The sequence below is a fragment of the Perognathus longimembris genome, chromosome 9, assembly GCF_023159225.1.
Source record: "Perognathus longimembris pacificus isolate PPM17 chromosome 9, ASM2315922v1, whole genome shotgun sequence".
Lineage (NCBI taxonomy): Eukaryota > Metazoa > Chordata > Mammalia > Rodentia > Heteromyidae > Perognathus > Perognathus longimembris.
The window spans coordinates 29,642,235-29,668,684 of record NC_063169.1 but is presented as its reverse complement, the minus strand read 5'-3'; the positions used below and the strand labels follow the sequence as shown (position 1 = coordinate 29,668,684).

Sequence of the window (26,450 nt, the reverse complement as noted above, 5' to 3'; positions counted from 1 at the left end):
CAGAAGCATACAGACCACCTAGCAGACCAGACCCTAGAAGAATCACCCCAGACACATCATAGTCAAAGCCTCAGATTTCAACAAGGAACATATTCTGAATGCAGTCAAAACAAAGAAAGAATTATACTACAACGGGAAAAAGATCCAAATTATGGCAGACCTCTCCACACAAACTTACAATGCATGAAGAGCCTGGAAGAACACCATCCAAGTCCTGCAGGCCAACTGTGAACCCACACTTAGCTACCAAGCAAAATTAGAATTTACTTTCGAGGGAAAAACCAATTCTTTCCTTAGCAAAGAGAAACTAAAGGAATATGTGAACAAAAAACTAGTTTTACAGAGAATCCTAAGAGGAGAAACGCACCCAACAGAAAATGTATCGGACCTCTAAACAGAAACAGAAAGAAAGTACAATAGCAAGAGCCCAATAGGAAGAACAGCTCAAGAAAGATGAGAAAGAAAGGAAAGGAAAGAAGCAAAACATAGCCTGAGGCTCAAGTGGCAGAGTGCTAGCCTTGAGCAAGAAGAAGCCAGGGACAGTGCTCAGGCCCTGAGTCCAAGCCCCAGGACTGGCCAAAAAAAAAAAAAAAAAAGAATGAAAATTTTACACAAATGGATCAATTCTTAGAGAAATACAACTTGCCCAAACTGAATCAAGAAGAAATAAATCAACTAAATAAACCAATAACCTACAGCAAGATACAGGATGTAATCAAGAGCCTTCCAACAAAGAAAAGCCCAGGCCCGGATGGATTTACCAATGAATTCTATAAAACCTTCAGTGAGGAGCTAATACCAATACTCCTCGAACTCATTCGTTAAAACAGAAACAGAGGGAGAAATCCCAAACTCATTCTATGAAGCTAATATCATACTCATCCAAAACCAAGCAAAGACCCAATAAAAGGGAATTACAGACCAATATCACTAATAAACACAGATGCAAACCTCCTCAACAAAATATTAGCTAACAGGATCCAGAAACTGATAAAGAAAATTATACATCACGATCAAGTACGATTCATCCCAAAGATGCAAGGATGGTTTCACATCAGCAAATCAACAAACGTAATTCACCACATCAACAGAGCTAAGACCAAGAACCACATCATCAGCTCAGCCAATGCCTAAAAAGCCTTTGACAAAATGCAACACCCATATATGTTAAAAGCCCTGGTGAGAACAGGAATAGAGAAAACATTCTTTAAAACAATAAAAACCATATACAACAGACCAACTGCTAATATCACATTAAATGGAGAGAAACTAAAACTATTTCCCCTAAACTCAGGAACAAGATAAGGATGCCCACTCTCCATACTTCTATTCAACAGTGCTGGAATCCCTAGCCATAGCAATAAGGCAAGAGGAGGGATCCACATTGGTAAAGAAGAACTCAAACTATCCCTATTCGTAGATGACATGATCTTATATCTGATGGACCAAAAAACTCAGTCCCAAAACTCCTACACATAATAAACCATTTTGGCAAAGTAGCAGGATACAAAATCAACCCACAAAAATCAGCAGCTTTTCTGTACACTAGCAATGTACAAGTAGAAAAGGAAATTATGGAAATATTACCATTTACAATAGCTAAAAAAAAGAATAAATTACCTAGGGATATACCTAACTAAAGACGTGAATGACCTATTTAATGAGAATTATAAAAACCTAAAAAGGGAAATCAAAGAGGACACCAGGAGATGGAAAGACCTCCCATGCTCATGGGTAGGCAGAGTCAATATAATGAAAATGGCCATTTTGCCCAAAATGTTATACAAATTCAATGGAATCCCCATCAAGATCCCAGCTACATTCTTCACTGAAATAGAGAAAACAACCCATAAATTCATATGGAACAGCAAAAGACCTAGAAAGCCAAAGCAATTCTAGGCAAAAGAAGCAGCACAGGAGGAATCACAATACCAGACTTAAAGGTCTAGTATAGAGCCATCATAACAAAAACAGCCTCGTACTGGCATAAAAACAGACCTGAAGACCAATGGAATAGAATAGAAGATCCAGAAATAAAGCCACATTCTTAACAATCAGCTAAAATTCAACAAAGGAGCTAAAGACATACAATGGAAAAAACATAGCCTCTTCAACTACTGTAAGTTCTGGGAAAACTGGGCAGCCACATGTAGAAAACTCAAAGTGGACCCTAGCCTATCACCATGCACGACGATCAACTCAAAATGGATTAAGGACCTCAACATCAGACCAGAAACCTTGAAACTACTGAAGGACAGAGTAAGAGAGACACTAGAACTTATAGGCACAGGTAGGAACTTCCTGAACAGAGTCCCAGGGGCACAACAGATAGAGCAGAGTCTTGACAAGTGGGACTACTACAAAATAAAAAGTTTCTGTATGGCTAAAGACATAGCCTCTAAACTAGATAAACATCCAACCATATGGGAAAGGATCTTCATCAACACAGCAACAGACAAAGGTCTAATATCCGTCATGTACAGGGAACTAAAAAAACTAATCCCCTCCAAACCCAGTAAACCAATTATTAAATGGGCAAAGGAGCTAAAGAGACACTTAAAAGGAGAAGAGTTAAAAATGGCAAAGAAACATATGAGGAAATGTTCAACATCCGTGGTAGTAAAGGAAATGCAAATAAAAACAACCTGAGATACCACCTCACTCCAGTTAGAATGGCCTATCCTCTGAACTCAGGCAACAACAAATGCTGGAGGGGATGCGGAGAAAGAGAAACGCTTCTCCACTGTTGGTGGGAGTGCAAATTAGTACAACCACTTTGGAGAACAGTATGGAGGTTCTTCAAAAAGCTCAGCACAGACCTACCCTATGACCCAGCCATACCACTCCTAGGCATCTCTCCTGAACAATAGGTCTCAGGATATCATAAAGACATCTGCACATCCATGTTGATCACTGCACAATTCACAATAGCCAAAATATGGAAACAACCCACAGATGCTCCACTACAGATGAATGGACTCAAAAATCTGGTACCTATACACAATGGAATATTACATAGTAATTAGAAATTATGAAATATTGGTATTCGCGGGGAAATGGTCAGAACTTGAACAAATAATGTTGAGTGAGACAAGTCTAGAACACAGAGAACAAAAGGGCATGGTCTCCTTGATATATGACTGTTAGGGAGGGGTGGGGGAACAGTAGAGACCAGGTCTGCAAAACAACAAACTTCTTTTCAAATGGTATTTCCACATTTGGGTCAGTGACTTTACATTATGTATCTAAAATCAAACAACTACTAAACATAAAAAGGTCCAGAACAGACCTATCAGTGGATCTCAATAGCTCAACAGCTATGTACACATGATCATATACGACAAGGATAAGCAAAAACAAACAACTCCAAGAGAAGTGTTGACGTTACATTTAAAGTTCTAGGTGAATTTCTTTTGGCGTACCCTACGTGGTTACTGTATATTATTTTGGTACAGTAGAAATTGTACATATGCCTACCTGATCTAGGGAAGGGAAAGAAAATGAGGGTGTAAGATATCACAAGAAATGTACTCATTGCATTATTATGGAACTGTACCCCCTTTGCACATCACCTTGTCAATAAAATTTAAAAAAGAAAAAACTAAACATAGACATACCCTATGACCCAGCCATACTACACCTAGGCATTTATCCTGAGCAACAGGATCCAGGATATGACAAGAACACCTGCAGCTCCATGTTCATTGCAGCACTATTCACAATAGCCAAGATATGGAAACAACCTAGATGCCCCACTACAAATGAATCCAAAAATGTGTTGCCTATATACAATGGAATTTTACACAGAGATTAGAAATGATAAAGTAATGGCATTCATGGGGAAATGGATAGGAATATAACAAGTCATGTTGAGCTAGACAAGCCAAGAACAGACAATCGGCGTATGGTCTTCCTTGATATGAGGGTGTTAGAATTAAAATGCAATGAGATATGACAAAGCAAACAGGACCCACGATACTAATATATAGTGATACCAAAAAAGGACAGTTTGGGGAGAAATGCACCAAAAAGTCTAAGACCCAAGCACTACTTCATATGTATACAAAATAATACACAGACTGAAAAGAACTCCAAAGATAAGGAAATAAAGGACCTCTCTTTAATTTGTCTTATAGTATTTAGAGGTCTCTATATTCTTTACCTCACATATGGTGTATACATGTACACATCTGAGTGAAGCAGGGAGAAAGGCACAGAATGAGTGGAAAGTGAGTGGGGAAAAAATACAGTAGAAGGGTCAATAGCTACAATGAACATTAATGAAAGTGAACTAAACAATTTAAGGGCAGTGGAAGGAGGGAAGAAATGAGAGACAAAGAGGAAGAGATGATACTAAGCAAAAGGAAAGAAATGTACATATCACCTGACCTGGAAGAAATTGTTTTATTGTTAATGTTCATAGAGTTCATAAGCTTTGTAGATTAGAATAACGATGTCCATCACTAGGATGGTAGAACTGTGTACTGTGAATTATGTAGTTAATCTCAATAAAGGAAAAAAATGTATTAGTTTTCCAAATTATATTAAGATTTCCCATATGACACAGTCTAGGGACTAGCACATGACTTACAGCTTGGCAATACATTCTCCACGAACCATTATAACCATTAATCAAGCAAATGTAAGATCTCCAATCTAAGGAATTTCAAGTAAAAAACTTTTTGTTTTCTTGAGACAGTTTTACTAGATAGCCCTGGCTGACTTGGAACTTGCTCTGTAGCTAACAATGGCTTGAACTTACAATCTTCCTCTCAGACTGAATTGTAAATAATGATTTTCTTTTTGTACTAGTCCTGGGACTTGAACTCAGGGACTGGGCGCTGTCCCTGGGCTTTTTTTGCTTAAGGCTAGTGCTCTACCATTAAACCACAGCCCTGCTTCCAGCTATTTGGTAGTTCGTTAGAGATAAAGAATCTATGGACTTTCCTGCCTAGACTGCCTTTGAACCATGATCTCCAGATCTCCTGAACAGCTAGGATTACAGGTATGAACATCCAGTGCCTGACAATAGTAAAACTTTTTAAATAATCTTTTAAATTTTGGGGGCTGGGAATATAGCCTAGTGGTAAAGTGCTCACCTTATATAGATGAAGCCCTGGGTTTGATTCCTCAGCACCACATAAATAGAAAAAGCCGGAAGTGGTGCTGTGGCTCAAGTGGTAGAGTGCTAGCCTTGAGAAAAAGAAGCCAGGGACAGTGCTAAGGCCCTGAGTCCAAGGCCCAGGACAGGCAAAAAAATAAATAAAATTACTCTCCTCAGGAAATAATTTTATATTTTATTTTTAAGAGATAGTTGACAACATATACCCAAAATCTACTTGTGAACTTTTGGAATACAGTAACAAACAACTCAGTGCAAATTAACTGTAATCAGACAATACCTAAGTATTCAGTTTTCTCACACAAGAAACGATCATCTGACAATCACACATCAAGATTAAGGAAAAGTCCTCTGTATTGTAGAAAAAATTGATATAGATGCTTTATTTATAGACACACAGTTCACTATGTAGGAACATGAGGGAAAAAGAATAAATCTTTTGAAAGGTAGTGACACTAAATTAAAAAGCAAGTCTAATGTTACACTTGTTTGTCTACAGTAAAGAAAATCACTTCTTTGATACATTACAAAGATTACTGCCCTCAAGAAACTAGGAATTGTGTATTTCACAAATGGCAATAACTGATATAAGTTCTAGTTAAATTAATAGGTGATGTAAAATAAAAAGCTATAAAACTAAATCACTTTTAATCATTAGAGTTTGATTAAGTCTTTATTAAAACAAAAAACAGTATTTCAGACACTGAAGTACATGATATATACAAGAATATACAAAAGTTAAGAAAAAAGTACAGTTTGATTACACCAGTAAACCAGTAACACCAATTCTACACTAAATCCATAAGTTTACATCCAGGATGTCACAGAGGCAACTTCCTTTTGTACCTAAAATAAAAGTAAATCCATTTAATATAGGACAACTAGATAGGAGTTCATTTGTGAATTACCTAACAGTGCTGGTGTATTAAAATTCTAACCTAAGACATACACACATGTCAGAAGAAATTTGCTGGCATATGCATGTATAATACCTATGCTTTAGAAAGAAAATAGCAATGTACAATGACAGAACTGACAGTCTCAGAGTAGGTAGTTTCTTGGTATTCACTGCAACATAACTGGATATAAAACATCTAAAATGACTTTTTAAAAGATACATTCAGTATTATGAGAATGGGAAAGCTTATAATAGGGAAATAGTCCAAATTTAGTTTCTCCTGCTATACAAAATTGCTCTTTCTATTCTTAAACAAGTCCTTTCATCTAACTAAATAGACTAGTCAAAAAATAAGAGAAAATGACATAAATCTTTGTTCAAAACTCAAAATCCTCAAGATTAATTGTAATATTGCTATGTTTTAACTACAATTCATTTTGTGTTCTTTCAATTACTCAGGTCTCTGACATACAGTATACAATGTTCCCAATAACAATCTAGAAAGCTTGGCTCATATTAATGGTAAGATTTAACACTCTCTGTGAGGCACAATAATAAAAAAAAATTTTAAGAAAAAATATTTAACATTCCTATCTTCCTCTTCAAGGACTGTAAAGGGTCCCTGTCTGTAAAAAGGAAAAGATGAGGTCAAAATAGGCATGTCCCCTTTCCGCACTGCAGGTGATTGAAACCAGGGCCACTACCCATTCTAAGCAAGTACTCAGCACCAAGCTACATCCTCAATCCAGAGTTTGTTACATTGTTAAAGAATCATAATTCTGGGCTGGGAATATGGCCTAGTGGCAAGAGTGCTTGCCTCCTATACAAGAAGCCCTGGGGTCAATTCCCCAGCAACACATATATAGAAAGTGGGCAGAAGTGGCGCTGTGGCTCTGGTGGTAGAGTGCTAGCCTTGAGCAAAAAGAAGCCAGGGACAGTGCTCAGGCACAGAGCCCAAGGCCCAGGACTGGTGCAAAAAGAAAGAAAAAGAAAAAAAATAGAATCATAGCTCTAAGTGTTTCATTAACTATTGTGCCTCCAGAGAATGAAAAACAAACAAAAAAATTACCTCTTTATGGGGCTGGGAATGTAGTTTAGCATTAGAGTGCTGGCCTAGCATGCATGAAGCCCTGGGTTCAATTCCTCATTACCACATAAACAGAAAATGCCATAAGTGGTGCTTTAGCTCAAGTGTTAAAGTGCTAGTCTTGAACATAAGGAGATCAGGAACAGTGCCCAAGCCCTGAGTTCAAGCCTCAGAATCCCCCCCCCCCCCAAAAAAAAGTTACCACTTTTGGTGGGGAGGGTTACAAATAGGGTCCCACCAGGCCCCCTAAGATGGCTTCAAACTCTTGATTCTCCTGCCTCAGATTCAAAACTGTTGCTTTTCACTTACCTTATTGAGCTCTGGAAACAGTTCTTGTATCACAATGTCCAACAAAACATAGGTCAGCTATAAAAATAAATTAATCAATTAAGGGATTAAACAATAAAAATAAATACAAAACTTGGGATGATGGTTATTTCTAAATGGGAAGGCAGGGAATGGGGTTGACAATGTAAAATAATCTCAATGATGTTCACTCTTAAAATCCATGGTAAGTATATGTGTTTAACATGTGGATATTTTATCATTTTTATCATATGCCAAACTCTTGTGTTAAATGTTTTATATGTAACAAAAATCTTAAAGAAACAAAATATAAAACTGAAACAGTACTAAGATCCCAGTAAAGTATACATGAAGTATACATATAAAAATGTTATTCTAGCCAGACACCAATGGCTCATGCCTATAATCCTACCTACACAGGAGACTGAGATCTGAGGATTGCAGTTTGAAGCCAGCCCGGGCAGTAAAGTCCATGAGACTCTTATCTCCAATTAACCACCAGAAAACTGGAAGTGGCACTGTGGCTCAAGTGGTAAGCGCTAGCTTTGAGCTGAGGAGTGACAGCACCCAAGCCCAGAGTTCAAACCTGATTTTTAATTTTGACTTTATTTCATGCATTTCCTACATATCCCAATTTTCTATAATTGAATATGTTAATTTTAAGTAAAAAAAAACTTATGTCACAAAGAAAAAAGGTAGCCTCAAAAACAGAGAAACACAAATAAAAATTTCTCTGAACATTCAAATTACACTTTCTAGAAATTCACGTGCTAATAATATACTGCGCCATCCAGAAAACCTAGGTAGCACTAGTCTATTGACTTTTATAGATTTTACCTGTTTATTGAGTACTGGCTGCTGTAGACCATCAAAGAGAAGTCTGATGCTTTCATATTTGGTTTCTTCACCAATGCACTTGACTATCAGATCTAAACAGGAAAGCCACATATGAAACAATTTGTAAATGATTCATCATTAACTGGATCAAAGAGCAAAACTCTCTCCTCTGTTTCCAGCTATCACATAAACCACTATTTTCCAAATCAGTGCTTCTCTAAGAGGCTCTTGAAAAAAAAATACTGGATTTTGGGGGTTTTGTTGTTATTTTGTGGGTATGCCAGTCCTAAGGCTTGACCTCAATATTTGGACACTATCTCTGAGCTTTTCTGCTCAAGGCTAATGCTCTATCCCTTGAGCTACAGCTCCACTTCAAGCTTTTTGAGGTTTAATTGGAGATAAGAGTCTCATTGACTTTCCTCCCTGGGCTAGCTTCAAACCTCAATCCTCAGATCTCAGCCACCAGAGTATCTAGGATTACAGGCAAGAGCCACTGGTGTCTAGCTGGAAAAAAAGTTCTATAGTCAAGTTGAGAAATGGCAATGTCCTGTATCCACGATGTACAGAAACTACTGCATACTCTGAGGATGCTATAGCACATAAACCAACTACTACAAAGTGATAAAAATCAGTTTAAAATCACACATACTGTATTATACCACTAAGGTAAAACAAACAAAAAAGATGTCTGCACATTTGTTCATACTCATACAGAAATACTAGAAGAAGGTCTGTGAGTATTAAGGCCACACTGGAGCACAAGCCATCTTCCACATACTTCAGAGAACACCTTCCACGTGTGTGTGTGTGTGTGTGTGTGTGTGTGTGTGTGTGTACCAGTCCTGAGGCTTGAACTCAGAGCCTGGGTGCTATCCCTGAGCTTCTTTTGCTTAAGGTTAGCACTCTACTACTTGAGCCATAGCTCCACGTCCAGCTTTTTAAAAATTTTTTTGTAGTTAAGAGTCTCACACATCACAATAGCTCAAAAGCTATGTATGTACGTTCAAATAAGACTATTGTCGACATACTGTCTATTGTACACATTATATTTAAAGACCTAGGTGAATTTTCTTTGGCATAGGCCACGTGGCTACTGTATATGTTCTTGGTACATTGTGTATTGTATATATGTCTACCTGACCTAGGGAAGGGAAAGAAAAACACGGTGTAAGATAGCACAAGAGGAGCTGGGGATATGGCCTAGTGGCAAGAGTGCTTGCCTTGTATACATGAGGCCCTGGGTTTGATCCCCCAGCACCACATATACAGAAAATGGCCAGAAGTAGCGCTGTGGCTCAAGTGGCAGAGTGCTAATCTTGAGCAAAAAGAAGCCAGGGACAGTGCTCAGGCCCTGAGTCCAAGCTCCAGGACTGGCCAAAAAAAAAAAGATAGCACAAGAAATGTACATACTGCCCTACTATGTAACTGTACCCCTTTTGCACAACACCTTGTCAGAAAAATTTTTATTAAATATTTTTTTTTAAAAAGAGTCTCACACAGGGCGGCGCTGTGGCTCAAGTGGCAGAGTGCTAGCCTTGAGCGGGAAGAAGCCAGGGACAGTGCTCAGGCCCTGAGTCCAAGGCCCAGGACTGGCCAAAAAAAAAAAAAAAGAGTCTCACACAGGGCTGAGAATGTAGCTTATTGGTAGAGTGCTTGCCTAGCATGCATGAAGCCCTGGGTTCAATTCCTCAGTACCACATATACTGAAAAGGCTGGAAATGGCACTGTGGCTCAAGTAGTAGAGCACTAGCCTTGAGCAGAGACTCAGGAATAGAGCTCAGGAACTGAGTTCAAGCCCTAGGACCAGCAAAAGAGTCTCATGCATCTAGAACATGAAAGGCACTCCATAACATTGGAAGGATGAATGAGCTTTGATTTCTTTTCTTTTTTTTTGGCGGGTCGTGCACTTGAACTCAGATTCTGGGCACTGTCCCTTAGCTCTTTTGCTAAGGCTAGCACTCTACCACCCTGAGCCACAAAAGTACTTCCAGTTTTCTAGTGGTTTATTGAAGATATGAGTCTTACAGACTTTCATGCCAGGGCTGGCTTTGAACAGTGATTTTCAAATCTCAGCTAGGATTACAAGCATGAGCCACCAGCTCCTGGGCCTGGTTTTAGAATATACACTTGTGTACCTATTCTCATGTTGTAGGGAGCAGCAGGCATTAACTGTCCCACAGTGCATCACTTTGATCAGCTCAACTGTAAGTTAAGTTTGAGAGGATCTGGCTGGAAATGTAGCCCAGTGGTAGTGATTCGGTAGCACACACAAGTCCCTGGGGATAAATCCTAATACCAATAAAAAGAAAAAAGTCCAAGCATTGGTCACACCTATAATTCTAGCTACTCAGAAGAGATTGAGATGTAAGAATCATAGTTCAAAGCCATCCTGGGCAGTAAAGTCCATGAAACTCTTTACTCCAATCAAGCACCAAGAAAGCCAAAAGTGAAGCTATGACTCAAGTGGTAGAGTGCCAGCCTTGAGCAAATAAGCTCAAGTTCAAGTCCCCAGACTGACACACTGTCAAATGTATGCATGTGTGCATGTACTAAGGCACATGCACGCAAGTGCGCACACACAGAAGAGAAAAAGGGAAAGAGAAAGATAGAATATGGCTTGCTAATATTTGAGAACCGGCTTAGTCTTAAATTTTAGTAATGACACTAGAAAAACAAACTAATTTGTGAGTTAACTTTAATTTGTCTTTATAATTATTTCTAAATAGTTGTCTTTATAAATATTTCTAAAATGAGAGCCCACAGTAAACATTAGCTTTAATAATTACTGTATATTGAAACTCCAAATGAGTGCTTATCTATACAAAATTACTACAATACCTGGAATGTAATTCATCATTTCTTCAAAAGTGTGTTTTGCTTCTTTTTGCTTATCTTGGGGAGAACGAGGTTCAGTGTTTTCACAGAATATAGCATCTAGAATAAGAGTAGAAAAACATTTCCAAGGGACTGGGGATATGGCCTAGTGGCAAGAGTGCTTGCCTTGTATACATGAGGCCCTGGGTTCAATTCCCCAGCACCACATACATAGAAAATGGCCAGAAATGGCACTGTGGCTCAAATGGCAGAGTGCTAGCCTTGAACAAAAAGAAGCCAGGGACAGTGCTCAGGCCCTGAGTCCCCCAGGACTGCAAAAAAAAAAAAAAAAGTGTTATTATCATCAGCACAAAAAGGCATTTTGTAGTTGTTGACTATAAAGAATAAAATTGACTTTTATTTAAAAAAAAAAGGAAAACATTTCCAAAATATTCATCTTTTCATACAAAGTATTTTCTCAGCAGTAGAAATGCTAACAAACTATAAGCAAGCAAGATTCCTTGTTCTTTTAGATTCAACTAAAATCACTGAGTATATAAACCATGAAACAAAGACATGGTAAAATACGAACCTCTGAGAAGTGTTATGAGTGAAACCAAACGGTGCTCCTGAAATAGCTGTTCTAGTTTACACTGAAGATAGTAGTCAGTGTACATTTCCAGGGTGTTTTTAAAGAGGATTCGAGTTCCCATTAGAAAATGATGAAGCCAGTCAGGAACTTGGAAAACCACTCGTCCTGAGAAGAATCAATTAGAATACCTTCTGTTTATGATAAAGAGATATTCTGAACATCTCTCTCTCTCTTTCATTCTCTCCCTCCCCCTCCCCCCCTCCTCCCTCTCCCTCTCCTTCTCTCTCTGACCTGAGGCTTGAATTCTGGGTGCTGTCCCTGAGCTCCTTTTGCTCAAGGTTAGCACTCTACCACTTGAGCCTCAGTGCCACTTGCAGCTTTTTCTGTGATTTAATTAGAGATAAGAGTCTCACAGACTTTCCTGTTCAGGCTGGCTTTGAACTGTGATCCTCAGATTTAAGCCTCCACAATAACTAGGATTACATGCACATTACAGCCACCAGTGCCAAGGCTTGATTACATTTTATTTTTTGGTTGGTCATAGGGCTTGAACTCAGGGCCTGGGCACTATCCCTGAGCTTTCATGTTCACATCCAGTACTCTATGACTTAAGCCATAGCTCCACTTCCAGCTTTTTGTCAGTTATTGTAGATAAAGAGTTTCAAGGACTTCCCTGTCCAGGTTTGACTTTGAACTGTGATCCTAAGGATCTCAACCTCCTGAGTAGCTAGGATAGGCATGAACCACTGTCACCTACCTGAACATTTTTCAATATAGAAAACACAAGTAACAATGCCAAACTTTCATTTTTAAACATTAGCAAGCTCAAAATCAATTATATTACATTTTTATTGAAGAAATATCTTCAGTATAAGTTCAACTAAGGAAACATTCAAAAGCATTAATTTACATCATGTAAGAAATTAGGTGAGTGAAAAAAATCTTAAGATAAACTACTTATACCTTACCTACATACATCAGATAATCATAGACTCCTTCTACAGTCATCACCTCCATAAAATAGTTCTGATTTTGCTTCCTCTCTGTGTTCTCAGCACGGTTTGCATTATTCTTAAACAGGTCATTGAAAAGCTGAAGTAAAGTTGAAATAGTAAGAGACATATTGTTTAACACACTTAATGATGATCATTACTAAGGCTACAGTAATATAGAACAAAAAAATGTAAACACTTTCCAATCAAGAGTATTAAACAGAACATGGTAAGATCTTCTCTGAAGATCCATTTACGTCTAAAGATACATAATAAATGTATATTCATCTCAAATAATCACATAAAAGTTTTCATTTAACTTTAGATACAACAGCTAATGCATTAGCCATGAAGAATTCCTCTCTTTTTTTTTTTTTTTTGTGGTGCTAGGGACTGAGCCCAGGGCTTCATACATGCTAGGCAAGTATTCTACAACTGAGCTATAACCCCAATCTTCTTTTTTGTTGATTTTTCAAAGAAGTTGAGATAGGTTTCATTATGTGGTCTAAGATGGCCTCAAACTCTTGATCCCTCTGCCTCAGTATCCTGATTACTGGAGTTATAGTACATGCCCAGCTTCCTTCCTTTGTTTTTATTAACCCAAAGAAGCAAATTACCTTGTAACAGCACATATCTGTAATACTGATAAAATATTGTAGTAGTAATAATAGATTACAAATCATTACTTTTTAAGGGATAGGATGAAAATTCAGCTTTATGCCAAGTTTACTTGGACAATAACATTCAAAGCCCAGAAAGGGTTAGTCAATATGTATATGTTTGTTTTTGTGTATCTATACAGATATATACAGATGTTTATATGTAATCTAGTGTATATATATATATTTCATATACAGAGATATATGTGAAAAATTATGCATAGCATAAATGATAGACAAAAATATGAAAGAGTGAATTAAATCATTTATTAAATACTTTCCATGGGCCAGACAGCACATACATTAGATCTCTAACATTTCATCACTCACAAAAGTATGTGTATATACTAAAGACTACCCAATAATAACTAAGGTTCTCATATCTTTTCAAGTAGGTTTTTTTTTCCCCCAGTGCTGAAGTCAAACCCAGGCTCTCAAACATCCTAGGCAAACACTCTACCACTGAGCTATATCAACAGCTCTTCAAGAAGTTTTGAGTGCAAACATCTAGGTATATTCATAGCCATCATAAGAGAAATGACAAGTATAACTACGGCATGTGAATGCACTTGAATCTATTTGTCATCAGATAGAGATAATAATGAGGAGATCTGAAGACTTACTCTAAGAATTACTTAGGATGATGCTTGAGCAGAGAGGAATAAAAAACTATGCCCATTTCTCAGTTTCTTCTCTTGATCATTTTTTACTCATGAGATTTAATGATGAAATATTTGTGTTAAATGAAAAATGTAAAAGAATTACTAAAGAAAACAAAATGGCATATTAATACAAAGAACAATCCACAAACTTGACCTTGTCCAAAAACCTGTTATTTGTATTCTCCAGTGTATTCACTGTGTTCATTTCGTACCTATTAAAGATGAACTTTTGGAGAGAGATGGTGCCGAACAATAGGGAGGCACCCCAACTTGCTCCAACCAAATAGTGCTCCAACACCCAAAGCCACATCAAGAGACCGGCAAACCCAACAACCAGAACAAACAGAGAAACACAGGAAACAAAAAAGAACAAAGAAAGAAAAGCCTGTAATATACTCAAAGCTGGAAAATCTCTGGGGTATACCCCCACCCCGGACCAAACAAGACCAGGCTGGAAAAGCGGGCCCGGAGCCAGTGACCAGGACAGCAGATCTACAGAGAGCACAGAAGCAACAGCAGAAAAGTCCCTCCATGAGTGCAGAGACCAGACAGCAGGAGCTCCATGGGACCCAGAACATGTGCAGACCGGACCCAGACAACAGCAAGGGAGCAGGGCACCGCAGATGCAGAGAGCTGGGGCTGCCGCCACCTCCAAACCACCACCACACCCCACCCTGGTAAATCCCACAGCATCACGGGACACACACACATTCCAGGACCAGTAAGTTCCCCATTACCCCCCAACTCCCAAATGGGAAGATCAGCTCTGGCAGAGACCCAAAACCTGATGTAGAGCTCATCACAAGGGGACAAAGAAACTAGAGCTCACTCCTTCCACATCCCCACCCTGAGGGAACAAAAGAGCCCCATATATAGCGGGTCTAGGACCCTACAACTCCTGGGAGAACACAGGAGCTAGCAGCAGGTGGAGCAACTCTCAACAAAGTGGCCAGGGAGGCACATTAGGCCAGCGCTGCCCAAAGCTGGGGAGACTGAATCTGCGTGCACCAGCTATCCCAGCAGGGACCTGGGGACTGGTGACCATTTGATGTCCATTTGAGGTGCTCGAGTTTGCGCAGACTTTTTGAACAACAGTTCAACGCTTGCTGGTATGTAATACCAGAACAGCAGGGACACCTGGGCCCAAGGACACGCCCCCTGCACAGTGGAGGTGCAGAGAGGCCTGGGCACCAACCCATGCCCAGTCACTTGAACCTACTGGGGGGCATACATACTACCCCACAGCAGAATTGCGAGAAGGCACAAGCACCCTCCAACAATCCTGGATAGTGTGCTCCCCAAAAGAAGCATGACAGCTCACACACATGTGCTCCTCAGAGGACCACGTGAGTCAGTGTTCTAGCCCTCAAGCAGGAGGGTCACGCACCCACTCCCCTGTAGGACCACATAGGTGGGCAAGCTGCTGCTCAAATACAACACTCACTCTGACAGGCACAGATAAGCGAGCCACCCATCAGCAGCAACCCCCATTCGGATAGGCTCACTCTACACAGGTGGGCAGGCCACACCTCAACAGCAACACCTGATCTGACAGGAGCACTCTGTACAGGTGGGTGAGCCGCTCCTCAGCGACAACACTCACTCTAAGAGGCGAGCTCTCTTGATTCACAGCAACTTGCAGGGAAAGAATCAAAAAAGACAAAAGTCTACACATCATGCTGAATCAGTGACCCATGAACTCCCAACAGAGGCTCACAACCGTCAGCACAGTACGGCAGCAGACCACAGACCCGCAGAGAAAGCCATACAACTACCCACCACTAACTGCAGCAAGGGTAACCATGTAGGCAACAACGGTCACACTCAACATAGGGCAGTAAGGTTCAAAAGCAGATCTCAGGATACAAACAAATCCTCGCTGGCAGACCAGCAGGAACCAGCACAAAGCCAAGCCAAAGCCACCATCTACAGGCCCCCAAAAGGAAGTACAGGAGGGAATCAAGAATCCATAATTGCTTCATCCCAGATGCGTAAATCACAAAGAAATATTACAAATTTTATAAAAGGTCAAGCCAACGCGCCAGCTCCTAAAAGCAGTACAACCGAAGAGGAGATGGACAATAAAAAAACACTGGAGGCTAAGATAGCAGAAATGATCAAAAGCCTCAGGAATGAATTCAAACAATTCCAGGAATTTAGAATGGAAGTCTCAAAGGATCTTCAGGAAGTCAAGAAAGAAATGGAAGCAGAAATAGATACAGTCTACTCCTCCCGTACAAAAGACCTTAACATCCTGAGAAACGAAATACATGAAAAAATGGAATCAAAATAAAACTCATTAAAAGAAGAAATTTCCAAAATGAGAGCTGATCTGGAAACTATAAACAGCTCAGTTGCCTCAATACAAACCACACTCTAAGCCACATCACAAAGAATTCATCATCTTGAATCTCGAGTCTCTCTTTTAAATGATGATTCAGCTGATAAGGACCAGAAGTTTATTGCACTCCAAGAAACTGTCAAACTCCAGGGCAGACTAATCCAGGAGATAGTGTAGAGGGAGAAGAGATATAATATGCATATAATCGGAATAGATGAAGGAAAGGAGTATCAGAGCTGAGGTATACAACACATATACAATAGAATTATTACAGAGAATTTCCCCAGTCTCAAAAGGGAACATCTCACCCAAATAACAGAAGCATACAGACCACCTAGCAGACCAGACCCTAGAAGAATCACCCCAGACACATCATAGTCAAAGCCTCAGATTTCAACAAGGAACATATTCTGAATGCAGTCAAAACAAAGAAAGAATTATACTACAACGGGAAAAAGATCCAAATTATGGCAGACCTCTCCACACAAACTTACAATGCATGAAGAGCCTGGAAGAACACCATCCAAGTCCTGCAGGCCAACTGTGAACCCACACTTAGCTACCAAGCAAAATTAGAATTTACTTTCGAGGGAAAAACCAATTCTTTCCTTAGCAAAGAGAAACTAAAGGAATATGTGAACAAAAAACTAGTTTTACAGAGAATCCTAAGAGGAGAAACGCACCCAACAGAAAATGTACCGGACCTCTAAACAGAAACAGAAAGAAAGTACAATAGCAAGAGCCCAATAGGAAGAACAGCTCAAGAAAGATGAGAAAGAAAGGAAAGGAAAGAAGCAAAACATAGCCTAACAGGAAAATGGAAAGGAAAAAAACCTATCCATGATCTCCTTAAATATAAAAGGTTTAAACTATCCAATAAAAAGGAACGGCTTGGCAGAGTGGATTCACAGACAAAAAATAGCTACCTGTTGTCTTCAAGAGACCCAACTTACAGCAAAGGACAAAAACAGGCTCCGAATGAAAGGATGGAGCAAGATCTTCCAAGCATATGCACCTACCAAAACGGCAGGGGTAACTATTCTGATTTCAGACAAGCTAGATTTCTCATTAAAATCAGTTCAAAAAGATAAAGAAGGACACTACATATTAATACAAGGAAAAATACAGAAAGAAGACATCACCATGATAAATTTATACTCACCAAACAAAAGAGGCCCTAAATATGCCAAACAAATTCTTTCAGAACTACATAACAACATAGAACCAAAATACAATCATAGAGGGAGATTTTAATACTCCACCCTCTCCAAGAGACAGATCCAACACACAGAGGATTAGCAAGGGAGCTGAAGACCTAAGTAACACTATATCCCACATGGATCTGACAGATCTGTACAGAGTTTTTCACCTTACAGAGACTCCACACACATTCTTCTCAGCAGACCATGGAACATACTCCAAACAGATCATATCATAGTCCTCACAAAGAACCTCAGCAAATACAGAAGTATTGACATTATCCCATGTATTCTATCTGATCACAGTGGAATCGAGGTAGCCCTCAATACCAAAGGATACCACAGAAACTACACAAATACTTGGAGGCTAAATTCCTCACTGTTATCTAACATTTGGGTCACAGAGCAAATTAATGACGAAATTAATGAGTTCATAAGATACAATGACAATGAAAAGACATCACAAAGAAACCTATGGGGGCTGAGAATATGGCCTAGTGGCAAGAGTGTTTACCTCGTGTACATGAAGCCCTGGGTTCGATTCCTTAGCATCACATATACAGAAAACGGCCAGAAGTGGCGCTGTAGCTCAAGTGGCAGAGGGCTAGCCTTCAGCAAAAAGAAGCCAGGGACAGTGCTCAGCCCCTGAATTCAAGGCCCAGGACTGGCCAAAACAAACAACAAACAAACAAAGAAACCTACGGGATACAGCAAAGGCAGTGCTGAGGGACAAGATCATTGCCCTCAGCGCACACATTAAAAAAATGGAATCATGGGGCTGGGGATATAGCCTAGTGGCAAGAGTGCCTGCCTCGGATACACGAGGCCCTAGGTTCGATTCCCCAGCACCACATATACAGAAAACGGCCAGAAGCGGCGCTGTGGCTCAAGTGGCAGAGTGCTAGCCTTGAGCGGGAAGAAGCCAGGGACAGTGCTCAGGCCCTGAGTCCAAGGCCCAGGACTGGCCAAAAAAAAAAAAAAATGGAATCAGAACAGGTAAATAACCTCATGAAGCAGTTCAAACGACTGAAGAAACAAGAAAAAATTGAATCTAAAACAACAAGGAGAGAGATCACAAAGATTAAAGGAGGTATAAACCTGATTGAGAATAGAAAGACCATTCAACAAATAAATAAAACTAAAAGCTGGTTCTTGGAGAAAATAAATAAAATTGACAGGCCCCTTGCAAGACTTATGAAAAAAAGAAGAGAAGAGACTCATATCCGTAAGATCAGAGACTCCACTGGAAAAATTACAACAAAAACACAGGATATTCAAACAATTATAAGGCACTATTTCCAGAACTTTTACTCACTAAAGAACAAAAATTTTACACAAATGGATCAACTCTTAGAGAAATACAAACTGCCCAAACTGAATCAAGAAGAAATAAATTGACTAAATAAACCAATAACCTACAGCGAGATACAGGATGTAACCAAGAGCCTTCCAACAAAGAAAAGCCCAGGCCCGGATGGATTCACCAATGAATTCTATAAAACCTTCAGTGAGGAGCTAATACCAATACTCCTCAAACTCTTTGGTGAAACAGAAACAAAGGGAGAAACAGAGAACAAAAGGGCATGGTCTTCTTGATATATGACTGTTAGGGAGGGGCGGGTGGACAGTAGAGACCAGGTCTGCAAAACAACAAACTTATTTTCAAATGATATTTCCACATGTTTGGGTCAGCTACTTTACATTATGTATCTAAAACCAAACAACTACTAAACATAAAAATGTCCAGAATAGACCTATCAGTGGATCTCAATAGCTCAACAGCTATGTACACATGATCATATACGACGAGGATAAGCAAAAACAGCTCCAAGAGAACAGGACACAGGAGGATTCTATTGTTGACGTTACATTTAAAGTTCTAGGTGAATTTCCTTTGGCGTACCCTACATGGTTACTGTATGATTTTGGTACACTGGAAATTGTATATATGCCTACCTGATCTAGGGAAGGGATAGAAACAGGGTGTAAGATATCACAACAAATGTACTCACTGCCTTTTTATGTAACTGTACCTTCTTTGCACAACACCTTGTGAATAACATTTAATTAATAAAAAATAAATTTAAAAAAGATGACCCTTTTTTCCCAAGCAGGGTTTCATAATACAATAGATCAAATCTAATTTCTGCTTTGCCTGAAAGTGTCTTCAGACAGTAGTAAACCACTATTTAAAAAAAAAATAGAAAAAAATAATTCTAAAAATAAGCACAGCAACAAAATTCCTGCACAAGTCTCAATAGGGTTAAACAGCTAGTCAGTTACCACTAAAGAGATATCAGAAAACATAATGATATACCAGAGAGTAATGAGAACAAAAGAGAAAGGAAAAGCCAGCGCAGTAGCTCATGCCTGTGATGCTGTTACTCAGGAGGCTGAGATCTGAGGATTGTGTTTCATAGCCATCCCTGGCAGGAAAGTCCCCATGAGACTCTTATCTCCAATTAACCACTAGGAAAGTAGAAGTGGCACTGTGGCTCCACATGGTAGAGCACTAGCCTTGAGTCGAAGAGCTCAGGGACAGTGCCCAGGTCCAGAGTTCAAGCTCCATGACTGAACAAAAATAAGAGAGAGACAGGAAATATTAGGGGTGGGGGGAGGTCGAAAGATATGGGAGACAGGGGAAACAGTGTGAATTAGTGTTCTAGAAGGACATGGCAGATGACAGATATACGAAGATTAAAGGAAAAATCTACACAAAATCGATAAGAGAACTTAGAAGGAAGACTGGTAAAGAGATAGCCCAATGTCTGTCCTTCTTGCTTATTCATGCTCTCATAAAACTTCTACCCACATCAGTTCTGGAGGGGCAACATGATTTAATAACTCTTTAGCACTGCATGCAGTACCTTCTTGTTGTTTTCTGAAGTAGGGCTGAGAATGGTCAGTTCTGGTCTACTTGGTTTAGGCTTTGGAGATTCACAAGAATTAATGAAATTCATGATGAAAGGTTCCAAATGTTGACCTTTCTGTAGTGACAGATGATTGCAAAAAAGAAAAAATAAATATTATGACTCCCAGTATTATATAAATTTATCATTTATATTTATCAATATTTATATATGCTACTACTATCATGCTATAAATACACACAAATTAGTTATTCACCTCTTTCATTAGTTTTCCAGGAACAGACTTGATAATTTTCCCTGCAATTGAAAGTAAAGTATTAATTTTAAGAAGGTATAAGTTATTTCATTATTTCATGCTTATATAAGTTATTTTATTAGGTATTTCCAAACAATAAACAGCCAAGTAAAAAGTAAAATCATCTAAAAGTTTTTGTAAGTGACCATTTCATGCTCAATAGAAATTACTATCAATGTGGTACTATTCTGAACTATTTATAGGGACATTCGGCATTTACTTAATCTAGTGAGGTTACAGGTGATAGGAAGGAGGTAACAAAAACCAGTGTTACAACTGTGGAAGAGTTCACTGTACAATTCCTCTATTTTTGTGTATGCGTCAAAATTTCCATAAAAATGTTTAAAAATATTTTAATTTATGAATATATGATGATCAAAAACATTAAGGTCTTTTTATTACTAAAATGTTAAGGCAAAAAATTCTTAAATCCTAAGAAACATTTACACTATGTGAATGATTTATATTCATGAATTTCAGATTAAGATTCCTATTTTAGCCATGCAGGATGGCACTTCTGTAACCTCAGCACTTGGGAGGCAGAAGCAGAAAGATGGACAGCTCAACCTGGACTATAACATGAAACCCTGTTTTTAAAACATCAATATTTTAGTCTCATCCTGTTTGCCCAAATTACTTCTTGATCTTGGGTTCCTATATCATAAAGCCTTAAGCATTTTAAGATTTTCTGAAGCACTTAGAAATGATACAACAATAAATCAAAATTGACAAATCTAACTTAAGTTTCTTTCAGCTTAATTTATAAGAGTAGATGTGACAACAATAGGCTATATTAATAATAATAATAGGATTGATTTAGACATATAAACTACCTAGTCCTCTCATCTGACAATTTCTGGTTCTCGTTCCTAATAATATATCCATCTCCTCAAAATGTTTACAACTTTCTTAAGTTATAGATTCTATCCTATGTTTCTCTCTTTTGCATGTTATTACTAAGCTGAATTATTTGCTTAATATGATATCAAATAAAATTAAAATCTCAAGAAAGCTCATGTCCTGGCTTCTCTTGCCCTATAAAACTTATTTAACTGTATAACAGAAGCTTAGTTCAAATTTTCTCTATCCCACCAAGTAGAAGCAATCATTACTGTGCTTAGATTATCTTTGATCTTTTTTTTTTTCCACTTTCAGTTAAACCTAATCAGTAACCAGATCTACACAATTCCATTTCCTAAATGCTATATATAACCAAGCATAAAATGCTATCACAAGTTTCCCTAATAAGCCTATAGATAGCAAATGCTTGGATCACTAAATGTTGATCCAGTGTTGGGGGATTAAATGAAAAGAAAACACCCACTTAAATTATTTAATTTATTGATTTAGTTCCACATAAACACTCAAGAGTATATTATCGAAACACATTGAGAAATACTACTTTTATATAAATTTTAACACTTTTATTCCAACTTCTCCAGTTTGTATTAGTAGTTTGGTTCACTATTAAATTTATATTTAAAAATCACACTATATTTTGTTTGATACCTCAATTCTATCATTCATTTTATGTTTTCTTTTGTATGTGTGCGCACACACACACGCATGTCTGTCCTATGGCTTGAATTCGGGGTCTGGGCACTGTCCCTGAGCTCACATGTAGAGCTTTATCACTTGAGCCACAGCTCCACTTCTGGCTTTTTGGAGGTTGTTGGCGATATGACTCTTATGGACTATCATACACAGGTTGGTTTTGAATTGTGATCTTCAGATCTCAGCCTGCAGAGTAGCTAGGATTACAGGTGTGAAGCACTGGTGCTGCTTTGTTTTCTTTCACATGTACCTTTGTTTGAATGACTTATTTTCTGCAGTAGAATATTTTGTTAGAAGTGACTCAGTTATTAGAAGCACAAAATAAGATAGCTTAAAGTAAAAATAAAGCACTTGCAATCATCAAATAGCCATAAATAAATTACTTTTGTAAATTAATCTGAATATGATGACTACTTTCAGATTATTCTATATGTTTTTTCACTTTACTTACCAAGATTTACATCTGGTAGTATCTTATCAAGAAACTGTGTTTCCCCACCATTAGGAGAGAGAAAGTCTGCTAGAAGCTGACTATTACTCAGTTCTGGATGCTGTAGAAGTTTCTTTAAAAAAAAAAATGCAAATTTAGAAGGGTAATCAAAACTGTGGTGGGCAGGCAGGCAGGCAGGCAAACAAATAAAATGGAAAGGGAGAGTCCAAAGTTCAGAAAGTGCTAAACATAAAAATGAACAGGAAACAGAACAAAACTAACAAAAATTCCTAGTGTTACTAAAATATATTTAATCTTTACACAAGAAGTTCCCTTGTTCCCTCCCACACTAAATTTTGGTTAGACCAAAACCAATAGAAGACATCTCAAGGAAAGTATCTTGTATTGCATTGGTAACCAATTTCAAAAACAAACAGTATTCTCCTGAAAAAAATGCATTTTAACCATGCATCAGTGGCTCATACTGTAATTCTAGCTACTCAGGAGGCTGAGATCTGATTGTCATGGTTCAAAGCCAGCCATGGAGGAAAGTCTGTGAAACTCTTATCTCCAACTAACCACCAAAAAGCCTGAAGTGGAGCTATGGTGCAAGTGGCAGACAGCACCCACCCCGAGTTCAAGCCTCAGAACCAGCAAACAAAGAAAGCATTCTAAAATCTATGTGTAAAAAACAAAATTGGAAATAAAACAAGAATTAAACTTTACAAGAACAGGTACTTATAGAGCAAAGCATATATGTACAAAATGACAAATCATAGAATACAGTTAGTGATGTTTTAAATTAAATAACATATCAGCAGGAGAGAGCTGGACTAAAAAGGAGGATGAAAGGGGAAGGGAAAATGATTAGAGGGAATGATATTGAATGGAATACATTGCACACATATATGGAAATGTCCCCCATATAATTTGTATGCTAATAAAAAGGAAACTAATTAATTAATATACTTGGTGCCATACCTGTAGATATTCCTGGAACTCTTCTCTCTTTGACTTTAAGAATTCATAATTTTTAGGTCCAATGATCCTCTTGGAAGGAAGCTGAGCATCAGGAAATGTGCCTATAATTTATACATATTGAAGTTCTTACTATACTCTGAAACTATTTTTAAAACATAATTTAGACTTTGATAGAGCAAATTCAGATTCATACTATTGCATTGTAGAGGCATGATATTTTCTTTGAAATAAAAATCCAGAACAAAAATTTTAGGAAATAAGTGAGATTCTATTAAACAAAGCCTTATAAAGAAATACTTATTCTTTCATGGGGAAAACTGTATTTTGTCAATGCTATATAAGCTTAAAAACAAAAATTTAAATCCATGAGAGTACTTTCTCTAAGGGGGCTGACTGGAAATATTAGTAACAAAAAGAGACAATAATGTTGGAAACACAATTGGCCTTTGTTGATCTACAAGTTAAAAAAATTTGGAAATAACTTATCGTTCTCAACTATAAAAAAGAAAAGTCCTGGACTGGGAATATAGCTAAGTGGTAGAGTGCTTTCCTAGAATGTACAAAGCACTTGGTTCAATTCCTCAGTACCACATAAAACAGAAAAGGCTGGAAGTGGCGCTGTGATTCAAGTGGTAGATTGCTAGCCTTGAGCAAAAATAAGCTCAGGAACAGTGACCAGCCCTGAGTTCAAGCCCCAGGACTGGCAAAAAGAAAAGAAAAAAAAAGGAAAGGAAAGTCCTCAAAAAGGGGGAAAGGGAGAGACAAGAATGGTATTGCTCCACCCATGAAGACAGAAAACGAAAACTATCTGGAGACATGTGCAAACACAAACTCCAGACCAAAATCTACAGAGTGGGACTAGGTAGTCTTTATCTTCCTGTAGTAATCATCTAACCATGTACTGTGCTCATACAGTAGGTACAGAAGGTTCCTAGCACTTTGCTAAGAATCAACTTGAATTTGGATCAAGAGACACTCTACAGGGCTTTTCTAAAACAAAAGGTTCAGAAAACAACACAACAATTCATGCAGAAAAAGTCTAGAAATACTCATAATTATTCCTCTAATATTAAAATAAATACTAAGGTAGGAAAAACTAAAAAGAAAAAAATCTTTTTCCAAAGAAAATGTACCACAAAAGAAACACTGAACTACAAGCTTTGTTTCCTCATCATAAGAGATAAGTCGGAACATGTGCCATAATATGTAGTAAACATGTTTACCAAGGAAGATGGGGGCAGAACAAAATAACTCTGAAATGCCTGGTTTAAATTCTCTGCCATGTCAAGATAAACAAGAAATAAAATTGAAAGGGAAGATGGCACTGTCACGATAGGGAGGCACCCCAACTCACTCCAACTGAATAGTGAGCTGGGAACTCCAGCACCCAACACCCCATCAAGAACCCAGCAAACCCAACAACCAGAAGCAACAGAGAAACACAGGAAACGAAAAAGAACAAAAAAAGAAGAGCCTATAACCTGCATGGAGCCAGAAAATCTCTGGGGCACACCGCCCCCCACCCCCAACAACCCTGGCCCTAACAGGGCCAGGCTGGGAAAGGGGACCCGGCACCGGCAAACCAATAGCTGAAGAGTCACACCAGGAGTGCAGAGTTCAGACAGCAGGAGCTCCACAGACCCCAGACGGACTGAGACAGCCGGCGGCGGCGAGGGACCAGAGGTGCGGGACCAAACAGCCGGGATCAGACCTAAGCAGCAAGGGAGCCGGGCGGTGCAGAAGGGGAGAGCTGGGACCACCACCACCAAATGACCCATCACCACACCGCAGCACCACAGCCCCGAAAAGCCCACAGCAGCGTGGGACACACACACAATCCAGGACCAGTAAGTTCCCCATTACCCCCCCCCCAAATGGGAAACCAGCTCTAGCAGAGACCCAAAACCTACAAAGAAGCTAGAGCTCCCTCCCTCCCCCTCCCTACCCCAAGGGAATAAAGCAACCCCATAGCTGGCGGCGCTAGGACCCTACAGCTTCTGGGAGGACATGGGAACTAACAGAGGCGGAACAGCACCAAGGCATCCCCCCCAAAGTCCCAGCAGAGGAGCCTGAACCTGGCCTCACTGGCCGGCGCCCCCTCCCCAGCAGGGGCCCGGGGACTGGTAGGCATTGGAAGCCCCGCCTGAGGCGCCTGGTTCTTGCGAACTTTTTGTTTTTTTGTTTTTTTGGGTTTTTTTGGCCAGTCCTGGGGCTTGGACTCAGGGCCTGAGCACTGTCCCTGGCTTCTTTTTGCTCAAGGCTAGCACTCTGCCACTTGAGCCACAGCGCCACTTCTGGCTGTTTTCTGTATATGTGGTGCTGGGGAATTGAACCCAGGGCCTCTTGTATATGAGGCAAGCACTATTGCCACTAGGCCATATCCCCACCCCCCCTTGCGAACTTTTTGAACAACAGTCACAGGCTCGCTGGTGAGCAACACCAGCACAGCAGGGTGACCTGGGCCTGAACACACGCCCCCCTCACAGAGGAGGCACAGAGAGTCTGTGGGCACCAACCCCCTTCCAGACACTTGATCCTGCTGGGGCCAACGCATACCGCCCCCCACAGCAAATTCGTGAGAGGGTACAAGCTCCCTCCAACAATTTGGGAAGCACATCCCCAAAGGAAGCACTAGAGTGCACAACACCCGCTCTGATAGATGCACTCCGCACAGGTGGGCAGGACCCCCAGCAGCAGCACCCGCTCTGATAGGTGCACTCCGCGCGAGTGGGCAGTGCCCCCCAGCGACAGCATCCGCTCTGATAGGCGCATTCCACATAGGTGGACGGGCTGCCCCTCAACAGCAACACC

At 39.4% G+C, this 26,450-nt stretch overlaps 1 protein-coding gene and 1 long non-coding RNA gene across 3 annotated transcripts in view; one reads left to right on the top strand and one right to left on the bottom strand.

The window, feature by feature from the left end:
* Positions 1-5,763: 5,763 nt before the first annotated feature.
* Snx14 (sorting nexin 14) overlaps positions 5,764-26,450 on the bottom strand; it is a 90,386-nt gene continuing 69,699 nt past the window's right edge. For both annotated transcript variants that reach the window (XM_048353876.1, XM_048353878.1), the window contains 10 exons: positions 23,640-23,740; positions 22,680-22,791; positions 20,636-20,676; positions 20,377-20,496; positions 12,625-12,748; positions 11,657-11,821; positions 11,089-11,184; positions 8,251-8,342; positions 7,417-7,473; positions 5,764-5,968 (listed from right to left, as the gene is read on the bottom strand). In XM_048353876.1, the coding sequence (XP_048209833.1) occupies positions 5,930-5,968; positions 7,417-7,473; positions 8,251-8,342; positions 11,089-11,184; positions 11,657-11,821; positions 12,625-12,748; positions 20,377-20,496; positions 20,636-20,676; positions 22,680-22,791; positions 23,640-23,740 (947 nt within the window). In that variant the 3' untranslated portion in view covers positions 5,764-5,929. The remainder of the gene's footprint in view (positions 5,969-7,416; positions 7,474-8,250; positions 8,343-11,088; positions 11,185-11,656; positions 11,822-12,624; positions 12,749-20,376; positions 20,497-20,635; positions 20,677-22,679; positions 22,792-23,639; positions 23,741-26,450) is intronic.
* Positions 13,569-19,915, top strand: LOC125357159. The gene is made up of 3 exons (XR_007212073.1): positions 13,569-13,851; positions 15,540-15,543; positions 19,873-19,915. It is a non-coding gene; the product is annotated as an uncharacterized LOC125357159 (long non-coding RNA).